This window comes from Ranitomeya imitator, chromosome 4, assembly GCF_032444005.1.
Source record: "Ranitomeya imitator isolate aRanImi1 chromosome 4, aRanImi1.pri, whole genome shotgun sequence".
NCBI classification, from domain to species: Eukaryota; Metazoa; Chordata; class Amphibia; order Anura; family Dendrobatidae; genus Ranitomeya; species Ranitomeya imitator.
In genome coordinates, this window is record NC_091285.1 from 215,766,266 (window position 1) to 215,790,952 (window position 24,687).

Below are 24,687 nucleotides of genomic sequence, written 5' to 3' on the forward strand. Positions count from 1 at the left end.
TACCGCAAGTATCGGCCGATACCCGATACTTGCGGTATCGGAATGCTCAACACTACTCCTCAGCGTTGTTTTAAGCTGTCACGGAGCCTGCGCTGTTCTGTTAGCCCTTGGCCATGCCCAATTAGCGCTGCCTGTCTTCTGACATAATTTGGTGTCAGGCTGTCAGTGCCTGTGCGTCCACGCTGCTCCAGATCCCACCTCGCAGTCTCGTCTAACGTAATCCCACTGCGGGCCTTGGAACCATGGGCATGCACAGTGCATATCCTCGACTCTCACTCCCCTCCTTCCCTCTTCTTCAGACTGTGCGGTGTCACGGCCGTGGCATGCTATTAGGGATCAGCTGACGGCCCACAGTCTAAAGAAGGCGGAGGGAAATGAGCGAGAGCCCGAGGGGAAGATATGCACTGCGCATGCCCATGGATCCCAGGCCCGCAGTGTGACTCAATCAAAAGACACTGCGAGGCGGGATCTCGGGCAGCGCGGCCGCACAGGCGCAGCCAGCCTGACACCAAATTATGTCAGAAGACAGGCAGCGCAAATAGGGCATGCCCAAGGGATAACAGAACAGCGCAGGCTCCGTGACAGCTTAAAACAACGCTGAGGAGGCAGCGCATGGCACCAAGGGGGTAGGAATGACGGCTGTGCTGCGTCACATTACGAAGGAAAGTCCCAGCTCCGGGACAGTATAACGGTATCAGTGAACACATTTTATAAGTGTTAAGTTCTGCGTGTGCAAGGAGCTAAAAAAAAGAGCTACCTTTTCCTTGTGCAGCATTACTGCTGCACAAGATGGCTCTTTCAGTAACAAACGACGGGGGGGGGGGGGACAGGTTCCCTTACATTTAGGTTGTTGTGCCAGCGTGGCGGTCGCAGGACACATTGCCGGCTACACAGCTGGGGATCAGATGACGTTACTGAAACCCAATAACACTGGGTCGTATGTTTTTACTGTGCAGCCTGCACTTCTGAGCCGCAACTGGCGGTGTTGGAGCCCAGGAATAGCAGTTCAGGTGGTAGAAAGATGAACACAGCAGGAGACCTGGATGACACCCAATTACTTAATCAGGCAGAGGAGTGGCAAATTCCTGCGAGATCCAGGCCTGGTTCATTTTCAGGAAAGTAAGCCGGTCAACGTTATCGGAGGATAGTCGCATGCGACGGTCTGTTAGTACACCACCTGCGGCACTAAAGACACGTTCCGATAAGACACTAGCCGCAGGGCAAGCCAGCACCTCCAATGCATACTGGCTTAGCTCTGGCCATGTATCCAGCTTAGAGACCCAAAACTTGAACGGGGAAGAGCCGTCTGGGAGTACAGTAAGAGGGCAAGCCATGTAGTCTGTCACCATCTGACGGAACCGTTGCCTCCTGCTGACTGGAGCCGCCGGTGATGGTGTAGACATTTGGGGCGGGCACACAAAAGTGTGCCAGAGTTGTGCCATACTGGGCTTGCCTTGGGCAGAGGCACTGCTTCTGCTCCCTCTTTGGGCAGAGCCTCCCCCACTGCCTCGACGCACTGAGCTGCTTTGTAAAGCACTAGCAGCACTCCTCTCAGTTGGACAGGAGAAGATGATGGAATTCACCAGTGTGTCGTGGTACTCCCGCAATTTACGCTCCCTGGTCAACCCAGGGATGAGGTTTTGGACGTTGTCCCGGTAGCGAGGATCGAGGAGGGTGAACACCCAATAATCAGGCATGTTGAGAATGTGGTCGATGCGGCGGTCGTTTCTCAGGCACTGCAGCATGAAATCCACCATGTGCTGCAGAGTGCCAACTGGCCCAGAAACGCTGTCCCCTGCTTAAGACATGATCTCTGCCCGCTCGTCATCACCCCACCCTCGCTGTACACACTGACCACTGGACAATTGTGTCGCTCCCTCCTCTGGACGGAGCTCTTCCTCCTCCATTGACTCCTCCTCATCCTCCTCACAAATTGGCCCCTGCGTACCCCTTTGTGAGGAACCACGTGGCGCTGACTCTCCAGAAGCTGATGGAAAAGGTGACTCCTCATCCTCCACCTCTTCCACAACATCATCCCTTAACCCTTGCAAAGTTTGCTGAAGCAGGCAGATAAGGGGGACAGTCATGCTGACTAGTGCATCATCTGCACTTGCCATCCGCGTGGAATAATCAAAAGGACGCAAAACCTGGCAGACGTCCTTCATAGTGGCCCACTCTGTGGTTGTGAAGTCTGATCGGCGCTGACTGCGACCTCTTTGCGCCTGATGCAGCTGGTACTCCATAACTGCTTGCTGCTGCTCACACAACCGCTCCAACATATGTAACGTGGAATTCCACCGGGTAGGTAGGTCAAATATGATGCGGTGTTCCGAAAGGCGGAATCGGCGCTGCAGAGCAGCAATGCGGGATCTGGCCAAGCTGGAACGCCGCAAGTGAGCACACTCTAGGCGGACCTTGTGCAGCAGGGCATCAAGATCCGGATAGTCCCTCAGAAAACTCTGCACAACCAAATTGAGCACATGTGCCAGACATGGGATGTGAGTGAGGTTGCCAAGGGCCAAAGCTGCCACCAGATTTCGGCCATTGTCACACACTACCATGCCTGGCTGGAGATTCGCTGGCAGTAACCACACATCGCTCTCCTGCTTGATGGCATTCCAGAGCTCCTGCGCTGTGTGGCTTCGATGCCCCAATGAAACTAGTTTCAAGACGGCCTGCTGACGTTTGGCCACGGCTGTGCTCATGTCGGTCATAGGTAAACGTTCACGGGTCCATGTGGAGGTGGACTGCGACGGATCCTGCAGAGAGGAATCTGAGGAACTGGTGTAAGAGGAGGAGTCGATGCGTACAGACTGGATTCCTGCAATCCTTGGAGTGGGCAGGACACGTCCTGCGCCACTCACACGATCTGTACCTGGCTCAACAACATTAACCCAATGGGCAGTGAGGGAAACATATCGCCCCTGTCCATGCTGACTGGTCCACGCATCGGTGGTGAGGTGGACCTTGCTACTGACGGCGTTCAGTAGCGCATGTTTTATGTTTGCCTCAACATGCCTGTGCAGGGCAGGGACAGCCTGCCTGCTGAAGTAAAAGCAGCTGGGCACCTTGTACTGTGGGACTGCCAATGCCATCAAGTCACGGAAGCTGTCAGTCTCCACCAGCCTGAACGAGAGCATTTCCAGGGACAACAGTTTGGCAATGCCTGCATTCAGAGCCTGTGCTCGGGGGTGGTTGGCCGAGAATGCCCGCCTTTTCTCCCATGCCTGTACTACCGATGGCTGTAGAGTAGACTGGGAGTGTGAGGATGACTGGAAAGGTGGTGCTGTGGGTGGAATTACACAAGGTCTCTGGACAACAGTGCCAGAGGTTCTTCCATGGCGATCCTGGGAGGAAGCCAAACCAGCTGTGCGTGAGCTGGAGGAAGAGGCAACACGAGCTGAAGAGGTGGTAGCTGCCGCTGTTGGTTGGCCTACATCTTCAGTCTGTTTCTGTAACTCCACCACGTGCCTGGTCCGCACATGTTTCCACATATTTGTGGTATTGAGGTTGCTGACATTTTTCCCTCTTTTTACTTTCTGATGACACAGCTTGCATTTGACAAAACAAATGTCATCTGCAACTGTGTCAAAAAAGGACCAGGCACTGCAAGTCTTGGGAGCGCCCTTTTTGGCTTTGGAAAGAGACAGGCTCCTAACGGGTGCCAAAGTGGAGGCTACAGGCTCCGCAGTCTTCCCCCTCCCTCTCCCTCTTTGGCCCGTAAGGGGAAGCTCTTCCTCAGAGCTGCTCCCACCACCTTCCTGTTCCTCACGCCACGATGGGTCAAGGACCTCATCATCTCCACTACCCTCTGCCACCAACTGCTCCTCCTGGGTAGTCTCGGCAGCACAGTACGCATCAGAAAGCGGCACCTGAGTTTCATAATCAGATGCGTACTGCGCTGTGGTCACCGGAGGCACTGGCCCACCTGCCTCTTCAGAGTCAGAGAGAAAAAGCTGTTGGGCATCACTGCACACTGCCGCTTCTTCCATTTCTCCAATGCTGCTTGGCTGGCCCCCTGTTTCCAAGCCAAGAGATTCAGAGAACAGAAGTAGAGACGGCTCCTGTCCTGGGCTCTCTGACTGCCTGGCCAATTTGGCAGGTGGTGAAGAGACAGATGGCTGCTCTCCAGTGCTCTGTGCCTGAGAGGATGTGGCACTAACTGAAGTCGATTCCGAGGCGTTAGCTGCCATCCACCCGACAATGGCTTCAATTTGGTCTTCACGCAGCAGCGGTGCACGGCGCTCTCCGACAAAGCTGCGCATGAAGGACTGTTACCTGCTGAAACTGAGTGACGAGTCACCGGCGCCCGCAGCAGGCACAGAATCACCACGTCCTCTCCCTGCTCCTCTCCCTGCTCCGCGCCCACGCCCACGTGCCTTACTCCCTGCCCTCTTCATCTTGGTTGACAGATAAAGATAAGCAGAAAAGTACTAAGGCCTTAGTGTGCTTATTCCTAAAATGCTCCTCCTAACAGGTGTAAGAAACACTAATGTTGTAAAGTGTGGACTAAACTTTATTATTTTTCAAATGTGGCCTACACAAGTGTTAAGTTGTGTTTGGTGAACTTTACTTTTTTTTTTGTGCAGATCGGGCTACAGAGCTAGTTTAAATCACACGGAGACCGTGCAGACAGCCGTAAACGGCGCTGCAAGGCCAAAAAACCCTCCTCTAGGTTATCCTATGTAGTGTTTTTCCACTATTTAGCTGGAGACGGGTGGAAAGACACTAATAGGAATTTTTTTTTTTAAATTTTAAACAGGCTGCACTATTTGAAAAAAAGGAAATTGTTTTTCAAGGTATGAGGCAGTAACGCACCCTGAGCTGAATCCAACCGGCTATAGCTGCACACAGACTACAGGGCGAGCTGCGCTCACACAGAGACCGTGCAGACAGCCGTAAACGGCGCTGCAAGGCCCAATAAACCCCCTCTAGGTTATCCTATGTAGTGTTTTTCCACTATTTAGCTGGAGACAGGTGGAAAAACACTAATAGGGAATTTTTTTTTAAATTTTTAAACAGGCTGCACTATTTGAAAAAAAGGAAAATTTTTCTCAAGGTATGAGCCAGTAACGAACCCTGAGCTGAATCCAACCGGCTATGGCTGCACACAGACTACAGGGCGAGCTGGGCTCACACGGAGACCGTGCAGACAGCCGTAAACGGCGCTGCAAGGCCCAAAAAAACCCCTCTAGGTTATCCTATGTAGTGTTTTTCCATAATTTAGCTGGAGACGGGTGGAAAAACACTAATAGGGAATGTTTTTTAAAATTTTTAAACAGGCTGCACTATTTGAAAAAAAGGAAAATTTTTCTCAAGGTATGAGCCAGTAACGAACCCTGAGCTGAATCCAACCGGCTATGGCTGCACACAGACTACAGGGTGAGCTGGGCTCACACGGAGACCGTGCAGACAGCCGTAAGCGGCGCTGCAAGGCCCAAAAACCCCCCTCTAGGTTATCCTATGTAGTGTTTTTCCACAATTTAGCTGGAGACGGGTGGAAAAACACTAATAGGGAATTTTTTTAAAAATGTTTAAACAGGCTGCACTATTTGAAAAAAAGGAAAATTTTTTTCAAGGTATGAGGCAGTAACGCACCCTGAGCTGAATCCAACTGGCTATGGCTGCACACAGACTACAGGGCGAGCTGGGCTCACAAGGAGACCGTGCAGACAGCCGTAAACGGCGCTGCAAGGCCCAAAGAAACCCCTCTAGGTTATCCTATGTAGTGTTTTTCCACAATTTAGCTGGAGACGGGTGGAAAAACACTAATAGGGAATTTTTTTAAAAATGTTTAAACAGGCTGCACTATTTGAAAAAAAGGAAAATTTTTTTCAAGGTATGAGGCAGTAACGCACCCTGAGCTGAATCCAACCGGCTATGGCTGCACACAGACTACAGGGCGAGCTGGGCTCACAAGGAGACCGTGCAGACAGCCGTAAACGGCGCTGCAAGGCCCAAAGAAACCCCTCTAGGTTATCCTATGTAGTGTTTTTCCACAATTTAGCTGGAGACGGGTGGAAAAACACTAATAGGAAATTTGAGAAATAATGTGCAGCAGGCTGCACTATGAGCAAAAAAGGACAACTGTGTGAGGCAGTGTGAACCCCCCCTGAGCTGAATACAACCGGGTATATGGCTGCACACAGACTACAGAGTGAGCTGCACACACACACACACACACACAGAGACCTTGCAGAACGCTGTTAAAACAGCGCTGCAAGGCAAGAGCAAGGTGAACAGTGAAGAACACACAGCGTTTTGCTAAATTAGCCTTTGGAAAGGAAAATAAAGCAATTAGCTAGCTCAACTGGCTCTCAGTTAGAACACAGCGTCCTGTCCCTAACTGAAATCACAGCAGAGTGAGCGCAAAATGGCGGCAGCGTTTTTTATAGTGCAGAGTGACATCATTTCAGCAGCCAATCACAGCCTTGCCAGTACTTACATGCCCACCATGCTAAACAGGATGTGCCCACACTTCCAATCATTCCTCATTGGCTGCTGCGTTCAGTTTGAATTCTGGGAACTTCCGATTCCGGTATCCGATACGCGGGAAGTATCGGAATTCGGTATCGGAATTCCGATACCGCAAATATCGGCCGATACCCGATACTTGCGGTATCGGAATGCTCAACACTACTTAGGAGGGCTCATCTTACTGATATATTCCATTTAAACTCACAAAAAAGTAGACACACATGTAAAGCTTACAGAATTGGTCAGAAAAATAGCACTTAAATTCTACAGCCCATCTCACAAAATAAACACATCAAATTGGAAAGCTTACATAAAAGTTACCGCTGTTATGACTATAAATTGAGTATTAATAAGTATTAATACAAAGATTTTTTAACATATAAAGAAATAGAGAAGAATGCAAAACAATTCTAATGATCCCCTCTTTTTCTCACCACACACAAAACAAGTCTTCCCACAGCTGTCAGCAGAAAAAAAAATGAGTTTCAGAAAATGGAGACACGTGGCAATTTTTTTTACAATTTTATTTAATCAATAAAATAAAACAAAAAAAATATTCAAATTTGCTATCGTCATAATTGATCGGACCCGCTCATTTTTACTGCAAAATAAAAACTGCAAATACATATCCACACAAAAACCAAGCCCTCATATGACTCCAAAGACATACTGATAGGGAGTTAGATTGTGAGCCCCAATGGAGACAATGATGATTGTGTTTCCAAAAGCGCTGTGAAATTAAATGAGTAAAATAAATACATTTGGCTGTGTCGACAGAAAGATAAAAAAGCACAAATACTAAAATTTCAGCATTTGAAATAGGGTAATATTAAATTAATATAACACATTTTTCAGACTATAAGGCAAACCTTGCCATAAGTTGTACGCCAGGTTTAGACAGCAGAAAATAGGAAAAATTCTATCACTCAAAACCTCCCTGATGGTATAAAGTAGAGGGGTCATTAATAAATCTCTAAGCAGTGTAAATTATACACACATAGCTCTGCTACATATACACACAGGTTTTACTACATGCACATATAGACACACACAGCTCTGCAACGTATGCATTTATAGACACGCAGCTCTGCTACATGCACATACAGACACTCACAGCTCTGCTACATATGCATAGGTACGCACAGCTCTGCTACATGTGCATATGCACACCCAGCTCTGCTAAGTATGTACATATAGACACACTGTCAGGATTCTGTTGTACTTCTACTAATTGACCACTAGCAGCTGCAATTATTAACTTTGTTTATTTTTGCTGCAATTCCACTCCTTACCAATGAAGGCTGCTATTGTGTTTCTATACTCGCCCTTTATCAGTATGGAAGATGTTTAACCTGTGGATTTTTGGCGATAACTTAAAGCCACCTGGAACATTCACTCATTGCTTAAATATTATGACTAGCTTTTAGTCTAGTTTCAGTCCCCAGTTCCTGAACTGTGTTGCCCAGACTGTTCTCACTCATCTCCGCTTTGTGTCTTCTACAACTATTATTGCTGTATTCAAAAACTTGTACTGCTGCTTGCTGTATTCTGTTCGTGCTCCTATGGCCATCAGATTCCAGCTGTTCCACCAGTATCGTAACACACACAGCTCTGCTACATGCATATATAGACACACACAGCTCTGCTACATGCACAAAGCTTTGCTACAGGCACATTCACACACACTCTACATTACCATATTTTGCAGTTCATGTGCAGCTGGAGGACCCTCCACACAATTAACTCAAGGACCTTTCAGGTCATACAATCAGTCACATGACCTGAAATGTCCTTGAATTAAGTGAATGGAAAGTCCTTCAGCTGTTCAGCTCCATCAGCCTCTGTTCAGGTCCTGGTATCTCCCTCTACTGCTCGGCACCGATCACATAGATCAGTGCAAAGCAGGAGGAGAAGGCAGTCCTCTCTGTGATCGGGAAGGATACGGTGTTAGCATTTTCCTACATCACAGGACACTGTCTCCGGACTATAAGATGCTCACACTTTTTAAGCACACTTGTGCGTCTTATAGTCCAAAAGTTATGGCAGATATAATGTAATATAGAAATAATGGAATGTTATAGTTGAAAAACACCTCTTCCAAATATTGGCTTACTCATCAAAGCAAATATAGAGCAATTTTCTCTAGTTAAGGATTCTGTCTAAGAGTTTATGCTTACAACAGCGACTTTGTACGAGCTCTGCGCTCAAGGCTTACGCTTCATACAGATGCCTGTGTTTTTCACGAATACAACACTTACCCATTATAGTCTATGATGATATTCACACATCCGTGTTTCTTCACAGACTGTTTCCTTGCAAAACGCATCGAGACTGGTCCATTTTTTTCCAGCAATATAGATGAAAAATGCTAATACAAATCTATGGGTCCGTGGCAAACAATGACCTCATCCGGGTGCTGTCCGGGTTTTGGCTTGCAAAGTATAGGAGAAGTTTAGTAATACATTTATCCATATGTGAAAAACACTAATGACACATGGTTTACAAACTAATGATACATTGACCACAAGCACTGATCACATAGATCCAAATCACTCATGACACCTGTACCATTTTTTTGTTACATATATGAAAAGTACTGAGGTCTGAATGAGGATTTAGTCATATGCATGAGGCCATAGGATGGTACCCAACATCTTAGTCTTCAAACATGGTGAAATAAGGGAACATATTCCCTTATTGTGTGTAGGCTCTAGATATACTGATTGTAAGTGGTTTTACTAGGAAACATGTAAAAATGAACATCTGCTAGACATCGGAATATCAAGGTATCACAGCTTGTCTTTTAAAATCTGTACCTTGGAAGTTCAGCTGGAAGTCATTGAAATCAATTGGTGTCCACAGTACACGCTGAGTAGGGAAGTAGGTTTATTATATACATTTCTCTCTACATATGTGAGACTCCTGTGATACGAAAAACATTTTTTCCGATAGATTTAAGTGAATACAGTCTACATTATAATATAAAGATGGATCTTATTTAGGAATGTTAAAATTCAATCAACAAGTTCACAATGGTATTGAGAACATCAATGTTTCTTATTATCATATGTTTCTTTGGAGGATATCATGAATAAGATTGGGCAACATTTTTATATAAAAACTAGATGGCAGCCCGATTCTAAAGAATCGGGAGTCTAGAATCCATATATACTTTATTTATTCAAATGTAAGAATAATACAATTAATAAATAATAGTAAGAAAGAACAAAAAATGGCTGCACTCACCAGCTCTTGACAATTCTTGTTATTTAAGGTACAGTTACACAGGATCCATGAACATGCTTATGAGGGGAGGGATGAAAGACATCAGACGACAACTTTGCGTGTTGTGGCAAATGCCACAACAACGGTTCTTTGCTTAAGAACAATAGTGTAAATAATAAATAATATGTATCAATAACTATGTATATTGGTATGTTCTATGACATTTTAAAATATTTCATTATTATGTGGAAAGGCTCTTAGTACCCATACTGGCGCATACTTGTGTGCCCATCAGGTATTTTCACAGTAATTTTACATCTGATGGGTTGGTATGAAACGTTTTTAATCATCTCTTGGGCTTAGCTAAGCCTTCATTTTAAATAATTCTAATAGGTACAACAGAAATAAAAGCCTTTTTGTGTACCCAAATTTTTTGTGTTTATTTTTACAGAAGTGTAAAATTTAAGAAATCAACGTTCATAGTACACCGATGGGCTAATATAAGCATGCCCATCAACCACATCACGGTAGCCTTTGAACTGATGGGTCCTAACTAACTGATTCCTATTTCTTAATACTCAGACCTCTTTCACATCTGCATGTTTCTGATATTTGCAGAAGTAATGTTAAAAACAATACAACTTCCACACTTGGCACCAAAGAACTGACCTACAACACACTTTCAGCAAGTGCCATGCAATGTAGATGAAGCTTGGAGTTAACTTGCAATAAATGCAGCAAACGCGGCTTCGGCAATTGCATTAAATGCAGCCACAACAAAAACACTGGTAAGTGGAGATTTTGTGGCGAAAACAGCAGAAACCACATGTGCCGCACCTGCCGCAAGTGAAGTACAAATTCCGTATACATTGCATGCAACTTACAGCAAGAGTGGCGTGGGTCAGCCCTTAGGCAGGAAGTGCAGAAATAGCCTTTTTTCCACCATAAATTCTCCAAATAGCAGAAAAATGTTGATGTGAAAGCAAAATCTCTATTCTTTCCCTATCTATCTAAAAATGTACCTATCTATATATCTATTTCTATGTACAGAACACACCTGAAGATAGAGATGTGTGTGAACAGCCATCCCACCCGTCTCTTACCTGTTCACAAAAACCTCACCCTTTTTAAAAACAAAATGAAATCTCTCAGCAGCTATACTGCTGGAGCTTCAAATACAGGTTCCTATCACCAAATACAGGCATTTGAATGATACACATCTTACATCTTGTACTTAATGTGTGTTCTACTTACCTATAAAAATATGTATTGATATATCATATTTCTAAATTTATGTAGATATGATATAGAGTTATTAACCCTATATGCTAATGAGTACGTATGTTATATACGTATTTCCTACATAAGTACTTAAAATCTATATGTCTATGGCTACACTAATTTTTTTTTATTTTTTTTTTTTTTCCTTATCTCTACACATAGAATTTGCCTATTGCTTTCTATGTTATTAGAAAAACTGAATAATGGAAAAAAAAGAAAATTAAGTTTAAACTAAAATATTTTTGTACACAATATTACGTGTGAAGACCTTAGTACTATCAGCCAATAATTGTCCTTGAAGTGGTGTATTAACCACTTTAACCCTCACATTGCAACATTGCTTCACCCTGGAAAAAGCAACATACAATTGACCATGGGCAAAAGCAGGTTCTGGTAGATAAATGCCAACTCGATGGAGGGTCTGGCCTTGAGATTTATTTATGGTCATTGCAAATGCGGGCTTGATGGGAAATTGTCTCCGTCTTAATTTAAAAGGTAATCCAGTCTCTGATGGACACAAATCAATTCGTGGAATGAATACCACATTTCCTGCTGCTGACCCACTAATTACTTTAGCCAGTATGATATTGGCATGTAAGGCAGTGACAATGAGCCGCGTACCATTGCAGAGACCTTTGTTCGTGTTCACATTACGTAATAACATGACAATGGTGCCAATTTTAAGTTTCAGCCGATGTGAAGGCATACCAGTTGGTGTTAGTGAATTCAAAAACTCAAGTGGGTATTGATCGAGGTCATCAGCTTCATCAGGATCGATGGAATCATCACTGATATATTCAGTATAGTCACCTATCAATAAATCCATGACTTGGGAATTGACTTTCTCAACGTCCTCATTTTTTGGACATAAAATTGCATGAGATGCAGCTGTATTTATACTTTTGGTGTCATTCACATCAATACAAAGATTATCTCCAAAAATTTCAATTATTAAAGAGCCAGTACATACCATGTCTGGAGGAATTTCAATTACATGATCTCCAAGGTTATGTTCATTAGATAGTTCACCATTTCCCAGTTGAAGCAACCAACTGCTGTAGTGAGGATCAATGGAGCGCATGTTGTTAATAAGTGGCAGGCGAGTAAAATGTTGCCAGTGTTGTGAATATTTTATACAGCTCTCTACAACATCAGTTCTTGTCACATGAGGGATGACAGGAAGACATTGTCTAAAGTCGCCTCCAAAAACAATCACTTTACCTCCAAACGGTGTTTTTTCTTTGTGAGCTACATTTGTTGTCATGACATCACGTAAAACTCTATCAATGACATGCAATGCATATTTGGATAGCATTGTGCACTCATCAATAATAAAAAGTTTAGTGCTGTGCAAATCTTTTGCTGCATCGGTATCATTCTTAATCCTGGAAACAGATGTTTCATTCACAGGAATTGGAATCCCATAAAGAGAATGAATGGTTCGTCCACCTTGTAGCAAGTTGGCGGCAATTCCAGTAGTGGCAGCAGGTGACACAATGTCTCCTTGTCCTTTTAGCTGATGTAGGAGTAGATGATATAGGTACGTTTTTCCGCTGCCACCAGGACCATCAAGGAAAAAACACTTTGCTGTAGAATTAGTGTCTTCTAAAGCTTGAGTGATAGCATCAAAAGCAAAAAGTTGGTCCTCATTTAGAGTAGCTTTCATTTCAGCAGCTGCTGATAACTCATAATCTTTATCATACTGTGGGAGGAGGTGTTGTTTCTTGACTGGACGTGGCAAATTAAAATCAATATAAGTTTTGCCATGAGCTTTAAGAACATGTTGGACATCTGTCATAGCATAGCCTTCACAATTGACACACTCCAGAGTGTCGGAGTGGTATGCATGGCAGTAGTCTTCTACAAAGTGTTCCTTAAATTCATCCCATAAGTCCCGAGGTTTAGCTGGAGGACCAAAAATACAAATGTAGGCAAACATGTCACGTAGCTCTGCTGGCATGTTGAGAATACTGGCATCAAGTAATGTATTTCTCCACAGACTATCATCAAATAGTAAGCCAAGAGCTAATGCCGCATCTTTGAAGGTTTCATGTGTGACTCCGTGTACAGTTTTTATGCTGTCAAAACTGGTTGCACCTTTGACATGTAACAATAACAATCTTAAATAGTAGCGTTCTTGGTCTTTCACACTGACAGTATACATTCGTCCAATCACAGAACCACCTGCTCGCTTTCTAACTTCCCAAGAACCTTCTTTCCAAACATAGTTTTCGGGAATTTCACGGTATAAATAAATATGAGCATGATGGTCGTTCTGATTAAGCTTGAAGTAGGCCATAAGTGTAGAATTTTGATGGAGCTTTTGTTTGATGTTTCCAATAGAGTCATCCTCATGAAAATAGAGTGGCTGAGAATGCGGTAGATGTACAGCAAGGCGAATGATGCTATGAGATTGTTTATGCATTGGATATGAGAATATTCGCCAAGCTGCCTCTGGTGCACTGACATATCTTGAATCCATGAATTGGTGTGTTTCATCATGTTGGATGTTAGTCTGGCAGATTTCAAGATTGGCTTTATCATGTCCTTTGTAGACGTATTTAAATAAATATTTCACAGCCTGAATGGAACCACAAACTTCGACATTTATATGGCACTTGTATTTTAATAGCAGGAACGGATTATATGGAACCACCCACGAATTATCAATCATGTTAGAATGGTGTTGAAAAGATGGGCCAAAGTGTCTGCGGTAAGTAGGATAGGCGTCCTTAGCTATGATGGTTCTTGCAAATCTTTAGGGAAACCTTTTGTACACTTCCCCAGATCCATACAGGGAGAATTTGGGTTGTGTTCTCCACACGGACCATGAATCATATGTTGGAGAACAATTTTATGGAGCTGAGGGTAGTGGGTAGGATTGGGAATTTCAGCCCACACTGTATTGTCTATGTCCTCCTCAGTCCTTAATTTGTAGTTGCTGTCCAGAATAATCAAAATGTGAGCGTGTGGAAGGCCACGTTTTTGAAATTCAATTACATGAACCATAGCGCAAACTTTCCCAAATAATCCATTGTTAATGTCTTTTAAGAGTGCTTCCAGTTTTATTTTGAAAACACGTGCCACCAAATCAGGTCTATGTTCCACACGCTGCCAAGGTTCCAAATTCTCAGTAATCTCATTCCATTTCGGATTACAGGTCATGGTGATGAATAGATCAGGACGACCATATTTAGTCACAATAGCCATGGCATCCTGGTACCGCTGCTGCATATTCCTGGGACTGCCTTCAAACGAAGATGGTAAAATGACCGTTTTTCCAATGGGGATGCCCTTCTCAATGGATTTTTTCTGGAGATGTTCCTGGAGTACACAATAATCCTCTACTTTCAAATCCTTTTGGTGTTGACGGATATAATTTAGGCGATTTGCCTCGATTTTCACATAAGCATCCACTAAGTACTGCTGAGTGAGTTTGCCACCATTCAGGAGTGGATTAAACTGATTACGGACAGACAGCACATAGCAGTAATATTGCAGTTGTGTAACTCTGCGTGGACTTTGCCCTTGTTGCTTGAGGCCATCATGCCAGCCCTGGTCTCCGTAAGGGAAAAATAAAGGATAGAGTAAAGCATCTAAATTACTGTGTAGAATGCTGACCTGTTGTGTTCTTGGCGCCAAAGGATTTTTGGGGTCCGGTTGTAAATGTATTAAAATATCACGATTAAATGGTGGCTCTCCATTGTCATTTTCAAATACGACAGCAACTTCATTGACAGTTGGATTATTATATCGGCGAGGGTCTTGATTCCGATCTTGTTTAAGGGCCATGATGATATTTGGCATGAGAGTGCCATTAGCTTCAGCTTTAAGATGTTTTTCATGTTCCACATCTCGTAACATTTTGTAGGCAGCAACAAAGGGATTCACATTGTCTAACTGAAGAGCAATTATACTCATCAAAGTGGGATGACATTTTTGATTTTGTTCACAGTTTAAACGTTGTTCATTCGCGGTAGCGGTATCCAAAATATACAGTTGGGCATAAGCTGGAACTTGATCATCACTGGGATGTAGAGTTCCAGTACGATGATATATTTGTCCATGTATACGGAAACAGTAAGGGCCATGTCCAGGTGGAGGGGATATATTGGCACCCATGGAGGCGAAAGCAAATGAGCTGTTAATACTACGAATATTTTCCATGAGATTCTTACTGAACTCACTCTCCCCTGTCAGCAATCGTTTAAAGACCTCGGGATATTGGGGTATAGGTATATGCACTTTACTCTTGTGACAACACAGAGTAAAATTTTTATCTGCTGGTATCTCAGCATTAAAATGTAATGCTTGACAATGTTCACATAAATAGTTCATAGGACCACAGGAGTGTTCTACTATGGTACTGTCATCATTAGTAAAACCTGTAGGATGTTGAGGTACAGGTTGTGATAACGGAGCATTGGAATGTTTCTGTAAGCCAACATATATAAAGCGTGGACCTGGTAGAGGATCTTCACTGTCCACAGATTCAATCACTGAGGAGTTGGAAGGTGTATCGTGGTCAGAGTTTATTAATATGGAGGTGCAAGCGGTTTTTTTGCGCCATTCACGGCGTGCACCAGATGCATTTGGTAATGGTTTGTTTGTTGCCTTAGAAGAGTCAGGTGTGAAGCATGTCTTATAAGCAGACTTAACAGTGTGCAGGCGACGGCGTTTATCATTTGGAGTGTAAGTAGGACAGTGTTTGCGCTTACGTGCAGATTTACCAATGGTTAAAGGAGCTTCAAGCTGCACACATTCTATGAATGGAGACAAAGAAGCTGTATTGTGGGCAGAATCTATAACTGAGGACGTGGAAATATTATGTTTGCAACGTTGAGAGCGTGCAGCAGCAGCTTTATTACTTAATCGATTAGTTTTGTCCTCAAAAGACTCATTAGTAATGCGTTTATTGCAAGCAGCATTAACAGTGTCCAGGCGCTTATGTCTGTCCTCTGTAGTCTCGTTAGCACGCTGTTTGTGCTTACGTGCGGCATCGGCGGCTTTTCGCTCAGCGTCATTGGTATACTTATTATCAGACCTGATGTTACGTGCGCCATCAGCAGCTTTGGGCTCTGTGTCATTAGTATACTTAACAGTGTCCAGGCGCTTGCATCTCTCCTCTGTACTCTTGTTAACACGCTGTTTGCGCTTACGTCCGGCATCGGCGGCTTTTCGCTCTGCATCATTACCATACTTTATATCAGACCTGATCTTACGTGCGCCATCAGCAGCTTTGGGCTCTGTGTCATTAGTATACTTAACAGTATCCAGGCACTTGCATCTATCCTCTGTACTCTTGTTAACACGCTGTTTGCGCTTACGTCCGGCATCGGCGGCTTTCGCTCTGCATCATTACCATACTTTATATCAGACCTGATCTTACGTGCGCCATCATAAGCTTTGGACTCTGTGTCATTAGTATACTTAACAGTGTCCATGCGCTTGCATCTATCCTCTGTACTCTTGTTAGCACGCTGTTTGCGCTTACGTGCGGCATCTGCGTCTTTTTGCTCTGCATTATTAGTATACTTTCTATCAGACCTAATCTTACGTGCGCCATCAGCAGCTTTGGGCTCTGTGTCATTAGTATCCTTACTATTAGAGCTCATGTTGGCTAAGCTAAACAGCTTTAAGCGTGGTGGTGGCAAACAACAGGTTAATAAGAGGCAGTGTCAGGTAGTAGGAAAATAGCCAGTTAATAATAGGCAATAGTTCTTTGCAGGAATGCAGATATTAATAAATAGGCAGTTTATATTGCAGAGAAATTGCTGGGCAATAATGGACAATGTCCTTATGTGGCAAATAATAGAGCAATATACCCAATGTGGCAAAGAAGAGGTTAATAAACGGCAGTCTCTCAGTATAACAGTCAGTGAATAATAGGCAGTATATGGAGAAAACACCAAACAAAAGTTCAAAATTGGTGTGAAAATGTCACTGAACCACTTCACAACTAAATATATATAGTTTTGGTAAATGGTATTATCATTTTTTTGACGAAATTCGGCAGGAGCTTGAAGAGCAACGTCACTGGGCCCGCCTCCACGCAGTAGAAACTTGCTGTGAGGTAAAACTTCAAAAATCACACCAAAATGGCGGGCGGAGTGTGTCACAGTACGGCACGTTTCTGATTGGTCGCTCGCAGCAGGCAGCAACCAATCAGACACTGGACACTGTTGACGTCACTTATCTCCGGACATTAGCTCCGGACATTAGCTCCGGACATTAGCTCCGGACTTTATCTCCGGACATTAGCTCCGGACAAAGCCACGGAAGTTGGCACAAATTGCAGGAAGTAGTATTCTAGGCAATTAATCTCCGGACATTAGCTCCGAACATTAGCTCCGGACATTAGCTCCGGACAAAGCCACGGAAGTTGGCACAAATACACTGGACACTGTTGACGTCACTTATCTCCGGACATTAGCTCCGGACATTAGCTCCGGACATTAGCTCCGGACAGGAAGTTGGCACAAATTGCAGGAAGTAGTATTCTAGGCAATTATATATTAGATATTGGTTAAACGATTTTATGGCTTTAAACTATTAATACAAATATTCTGCATTTTAATTAATACATGGCAAAAGTTTTAGAAATGGTAAAAATTTCATTAAAAGCCATAATGACCTTGCAACTGCCTGAATAGCAAAGGTAAGGTACCAAAAGTCATCATATTATTGAGTTAATTACATGATTTAAATGTTGGATGTAAATGCTGAGCTATCAAGGCTGTAGAATTTGAAGTACCGGTCATAAATGTATTGCACTGCCTTTCCAATTTACTAAACAATCTGTTTTACTACTGTCTTTGTCTTCCAGGGGTCTCCACCTGTATCCTCTGTGCCTGCATTCGTACTACTGTTTACTGTGATGACCACAACCTCGATTCAGTTCCGCCGTTACCTAAAGACACTACTCATGTTTACCTACGTTTTAATAAGATAAGCAAGATAAACAAGAACGATTTTACATACTTAAGTACGTATTCTTGACAAATGAAAGCTAATAATAATTAATGCTCCTAAATTGAAACTGCACATTACATTAATTTTTATAAATCAACAATATAAGTGCAGGCAGGAAACCTTAAAACATATATTAAATAAACTAGGGTTAGTCAAAAAGTTCTGCACTATGACTGTAGAATTTATTTTAAAGGGAATCTGATAATTGACTTACCTAAATTATTAATATGGTCATGTTATTATTATGATGTGCTTATATAGCATTATCAAATTCCATAATGCTTTACAGACATCATCAGTGTCCCCACTGAGTGTGGGAGGAAACCGGAGTATTCAGAGGAAACTGACGCAAACACAGGGAGAACGTGCAAACTTCTTGCCGATGTTGTCCTTATTGGGGTTTGAACCTATGACTCCAGTGCTGGAAAGCCAGAGTGCTAACCACTGAGCCAGCTGTATACCTCATATCAGATCCCTTGTTGTTGATAAATCATCTTTTATCACTTTATATAAAAATGAACTCTTCCGTGGAACTTGCCTGTAAGATAATTCTGCCTCCAGAGCTTATTTTCCTTGAAGGGGGAGTTACCAGTGTGATGTGTAATGGCCGCTCTGCTCTCCCTGAAGAGCTGTGTATGATTATACCGGCCACATCTGCAGGTTCCTCTCAGCTTCAGCTTCCTTCTCACAGTCAATCAGGGTTAAAATATTGATGCAATGCAGAAAATCTGCAAAAAATGTGTTTGAAGGAAGACAAATTTCATTTCTGTCCTGTGTTAGTTTCTTGTCTCACACTGGTAACTCCATTTTTCATTTAAAATAAACTCTGGAGGCAGAGTTATCTTCCAGGCAACATCCTCCCCATAGCCTGGAAGAGATCATTTATATATAAGAAAACCGTGGATTTCTCTGGAATAAAACACATGATCGCAAATATCAAGGTATCATTTTAATCATCTTCCTACGACCTACATGCCCATATAGACGGCTAAAGAGAGTTGATCCTACTGACAGATTCCCTTTAACCTTTCAGAAAAGACAAATATATAATTTTTCAACACAATCTTCCTGCTTTTCAATACATCTTGTACATTTTTCAACAAACTTTTGTATTCCTTCGTTATAAAATATTTTAGGCTGAGGCTGCGAGCCACGAATCCCCTACTTTCTTAGCCTCTTCCCCAAATGTGAATTTGATTTGCAAATGATTCTGTCACATAATCCACTGTCACACTTCTATCCAACAGAATAAGTTCACGTGCAATGTTATAATCACAGGTGAACGTGCACCTGGCTTTTTCTTCATGGGTGACACCTCTGTTTCCTTCCTTGAACTTCCCTGTCCATTCATTCACATTTCTTCACAAGAAAACACTTTTTCCTTATTGTGCACAAAGTCTTCAATAAGTATCTGCATCGGAAATACCCTCAGACAACAAAAATGAATCAGTGCACACCACTCCTCTTTCTGGAAAATCATAATCACTTCCCTAGCAGTAACTGGAAAGCCAGCAACCTCATATGGAAAGTGCTAATAAGACAGTGAGGATGAGGAAACATTTTGACTCACCTCTGTGTATACTGTATTTTTCAGACTATAAATCGCACTGAACCATAAGATGCCAAATTATCAGAAGGAAAATAGGGGAAAAAAATAACGTGTCAAATGGGTGTCCGTCTTACAGTCCAAATTCAGCTTATCCAGGGAAGGGATTGTCACAGGTGGAGGAGTGGTCACAGGGGTGGTTCGGTGGTCCAGGCTGGTGTGGTGGCCTCTAGGAAGTCTTATCCCAAGTTGGTGCAATGGCAGCGGCTCTGTGCTGGGGCAGGGGGCTGTGCTGGGGTTCTATGCTGGGGCATGGGCTGTTCTCTGGTGCAGGGGCTATGCTTCGGTGCAGTGGCAGCAGCTCTCTGTGCTCCGTAGGGAGCGCTGCCGGCATTTCATCAAAGCCCGGAGGCCCCCGCACATCTGTTCCTGCCATGTTGCGGTGGCCTCCGGGAACATGGCCTCCAGGATGATGACAGCCAGGATGGGTGCAGCGCATGCTCAGATTCAAATCTCGGCAACAAGATCTCATCCCGAGATTTCATCTCCTGAGATCTCAGGACAAGATCTGAATCAGAGCATGTGTCGACCCCGGCCCGGTGGCCATCTTCCTAGAGGTCATGTTCCCGAAGGCCACCGCAACATGGCAGCAACGGATGTGCGGGGGCTTCCGGGCTTTGATAAAATGCGGGCAGAGCCCCCCATGGAGCAGAAAGAGCCGCTGGCACTGCACCAGAGCACAGCCTGCCACCACTACAACACAGAGCCGCACAGCACTGCCACAGCTGCAGGATTTGTAAGTATATTGCGACCATAAGACGCACCCCCATTTTCCCCAAAAATATTGGGGGGGGAGGAGTGCGTCTTATGGTCTGAAAAATATGGTATGTATATATATATATATACGGTGTATATATATATATATATATATATATATATATGTATATATATATATATATATATATATATATATATATATATACAGTATATACACATTTATTTATTAAAAGTCATTATTTTGGCAACTCACAGCAAACAGTATCCTCCGAATCATAGTCGGATAGCCATAACAGTCCATTACACTCTGCTGCCGTGGGTGACTACAATGCCGTATCCTTCATGGGTGTGTCAGTAGCTTTGCTTTCTATGGCTCTGGCCTCTGTTCAGTTTCACACAGCCACTCCCAAGACCCAGAGTGGGGGAGAGACTCATCCCACTACCAATCCTATAGATCTCTCTAAAAATAAAAGTTTTCCTAAATATGACCTGGTCAAATAGCTTGACCACGTCCACATTTTTTGAATTGTAACCACAGCTGCGGCTGTAATTACAATGCGCTCCAGCAGGTTCAGTATTCCTCTATCCGCATCCTAGTGGACACATAACGGCCCTCACATATAATTCCCCTCACTGTCTCACAATAAATATAAATATATCACCTATACAAAAGAGAGAGAAAAATGCCTCTCTCTTATCAATCAGTCTCTTCTCTCCAGCATTGATCATTCAGTCTCAAAAAACTGCTCAAATCTGTCTACATCTCTGTCTATTTTGATGTATTAAATTACATCTAAATCCTATAAAAGTCTATGCAGATGGGAAATGCTCAGGAGAGACAATAACAGAAAGAGATAAACCAAAACTGCTGAGACTTCTAATTCAGTGGTAAAACTGCTGAAAAATATAAACTAAAAGTCATTCAACGGCCAAAGATTGCTATTCCTCATATGCAAACACATAACTAATATTTCTGAAATGTCACATAAAAGTGTAATTATACTTTAAAGGCTATGTTCAGTTCAACTTTGTAACATTTTTTTTTCAATGCATCTAAAATGAGAAATTAAACAGTGTCTATCATTTTAATTTGTATTTCATAAATCAATAGTATGCATGAAATTAACCAACTGTGTCATATATTGTTTCAGAGAAATCTTATTTCTCCTCCTGGATTGATATTTCACTCTCAATTTATGGGTAAAAGCTGCAAAATCTGTATTCAGTGAATAGAGATTTCCCCATTACTGAGATAGGAGGTGACAGTTGGTGCTTTTAAAATTCTATGGATGGTGGAGAAGGGAGGAACTAGAAGCAGATACAGACATTCTGCTGCACAGTCTCATGAAAAACAGTTACAATTCTTCATAGAACGTTAGGAGCATTTACTGTTATCTCCTATCTCAGTAATAGGAAGATTCACTTAAGACAGATTTTACACATGAGTCCAGAATTTAATGAATGAATGAGCAGTCCAGGAGGAGAATTAAGCAGATTTCTCTGATAAGATATATTACGTATCTTATTTACATAAAGTATGTACTAATGATTTGTGAACTACAAATTAATGACTGTCTTTCTTTAAACATCTTTACAAAATTAAACATTTATTGCCATGTAGTTTCTACAGCTTCTATATAGACATTTGTGTCTCTATGGTGATAGACAGGTGGCGGTAATCAACTCTACCTGCCCATAAATTGTAGGTTTAGCCCAGAGTGACATGTTTGTCCAAAGTTGTCGGCTGGTGGCCCAAGAGTGGCATGTACGGTAGAGTAGGACCCATCAGAGGAGATCACCTTGCCGTGGTTGATGGGCACACATGAATTGGCCAATTTGTGCGCTAAGAATCTACATTTTATCTATAACTATAAGTTTTATGAAAAAAAAATTTATGAAAAAATATTTTTGAGAAGTATGATTCATATCGAACATTTGTCTGTGTTTTCACATGGCCTAGATTCATATACATGTGCTGCTGCAGTCTTTTATATCTATATGGTGATAGACAGCTATCTGGGTGTAACAAATACCACCAAAAAACGAGCAACAACAATAACCTCTTTACAAGAGACACACACTAAAATGAATCAGCAGACCAACATGAGAAAACCGAGTGCAAAAATGGGTCTGATATAAAATAGCATTTTATTTTAGTCAATATCTGAAAAAAATGAATATAAATGGACAGACATAAACGAGACCCAAACAGAGTACTCCTGAAAAAGTGGTGCCATCATACATGCAAATAAACTTGGCAGAGAATTGTTTCATATACGGTATGTATTTTACAGCACAGCCTATCCATATTATGGTCTCTAACAAAACACTCCTAGTCACAAGAAAAAAAGGAATCAATGACTATTGCTAAACAAGTTTAGACTAGAAGATAGTTCAAAGTCTAATACTTACATTAAAGATGGTATGTGAATGTACCAGGGTAGAGTGTACATGTGCTGGCCCACCAGCCCCAACGCATGTTTCACCAAAGGCTTCGTCAGGGGGACCTATTTTTGCACTCGGTTTTCTCATGTTGGTCTGCTGTTCAGCTATCTGTGTGTAGACTGATCCTGCTGTGCTCTTTAATTCTAGACCTGTTTGGTTCTGCAGAGAGTGTAGTATTATTTGTAGCCACTCTGCACGCTAGAAAAAGTTGAATTGTGGAGCCCCTCTCTATGAGCCATGTGTCCATAATGTAACCTAATAAAGGAACATCTTTTATGTAAAGTTCACCATATCCATTAGATAACCAAAGACAGTCAAATGATCATTCAGCTGACAGCAATCTCTCTTTACTCCCCCACTTACACGAATGCTCATTGTGGACAAGCTTACTTCTGTTCTCTATGAGAGCTGCTGCTAAAATCTTCAAGCAATAGCTTATTTCACCGCAGATTAAAAAGCAACTGAGTTACAATAGCCCAATCTTTATATTCCCCAACATTGTGTGTGGTGAGGCTATGTGCACACGTTCAGGTTGTTTTCCATTTTTTTCGCGTTCTTTCGCACTAAAGCTGACGGTCAGGAAGCCCCCATAAACATTAGATTAGATTTCCCACGGGCCTAGATAGTGGTCAGAAGGTCTAAAACAAACAGCATTACCACAAATTTGTAGGCAATCTCATAAACTTCATATCCATATATTCACAGAGTAAATGTAATAATGATACTTATTGTATGTAACTGTAAAGTCCTGATACATGAACTAGAATTCCTATACTCAAGATTCTGTAAAATTACCATTAGAAGCATAATGGATAGAGATAACAACATAGTCACCAGATCCATATATTCACAGAGTAAATGTAATGATACTTATCGTGGTAACTGTAAAGTCCTGATATATGAACCATGTGTTAGGTCTCGAGTTCCCGCTTCTGCACAGGGGGAATCTCGAGCCATCTCCGCTGCGGTCTCCCATTCTTATCCAGCCGCAGTGGAGTCTGCTCAGCAGGGACGTCGGTCCCAGCGTCTTGCTCACTCTCACTCTGTACAGAGAATTACTGCTGCTTCTTCAGCTTCTGCCATTAAAGCCAGTGCTGGTCAGCAGCGAGCGGACTTCTCTGGGACTAAGTCCTTGTCTGCACACACTGAGCATGCCCAGGGCAAGATCTCCCGTTGGAGATCAAGGGTCATGTGCTCAGGCTCTGCAGCACATTCCATTGGTCCTCTTGGCAGGTCTTGGAAGGGCAAAGTTTCTGTGACCACTTCCTGTGCTGCAACTATATAAACTGCGCATGACCGCACGGCCATGCGCTAGTGTACAATTGTTAATGTGTGTATGTTGTGAGTGCAAGTCGTCCTTGGATACCCCTACCCTATTGAATGTCTGTTCGCGGAAGGTGTATGGTTGTTATCTAGCACCTGACTTAGCCTACAGCACGAATCACACATTACAGCGTCCAGTTGCTGGGACCGCCAGTACGGCGCCATGCACTTCCTCTGTGCTTTCCTTACCCAAGCCTGGGTGGTTAGTGGCGTTCTTCAGTGCGGCACCGCATGCACTCTTGTGCCTTAAAATTGTTATTTAGTTTCCTTACACACCCAGTTGCGGTGTTGTGCCAGCAAGGGTCTAATCGGACTTCAATCCTAGTTGGGGTTGAGTTCGCTGACTAATTGCTCGCGCTCTATGTGCGGTACCGCGGTCCTGTGACGCAACAGGATCGCTTCTTTCACGCTGGGTGAAGTCTAACCCATGTGTGTATACTTATGAGTACCGCCATATAGTCCGTCATTACTTGGCAGCAGGTTCCATCACTGCACGGTGGACCCCGGGCTGCGAACGCACCATACTCTATCTGTCTTATTATTTGGTGCGTTCCGCTAGCCCTAACATTACACTAGCGCCAGGGTCTGGCTAGTAATGACGGACAAACAGCAATCCTTGCGGTATATCCAGCAGCTGGAGG

The 24,687-nt window shown here is 43.1% G+C and overlaps 1 protein-coding gene across 1 annotated transcript in view; it reads left to right on the plus strand.

Moving 5' to 3' along the window:
• Nucleotides 1–24,687, plus strand: part of EPYC (epiphycan) — a 153,992-nt gene that overhangs the window by 115,261 nt on the left and 14,044 nt on the right. Inside the window, exon 4 of the mRNA XM_069764372.1 lies at nucleotides 17,810–17,968. Within this exon, the coding sequence (XP_069620473.1) occupies nucleotides 17,810–17,968 (159 nt within the window). The remainder of the gene's footprint in view (nucleotides 1–17,809; nucleotides 17,969–24,687) is intronic.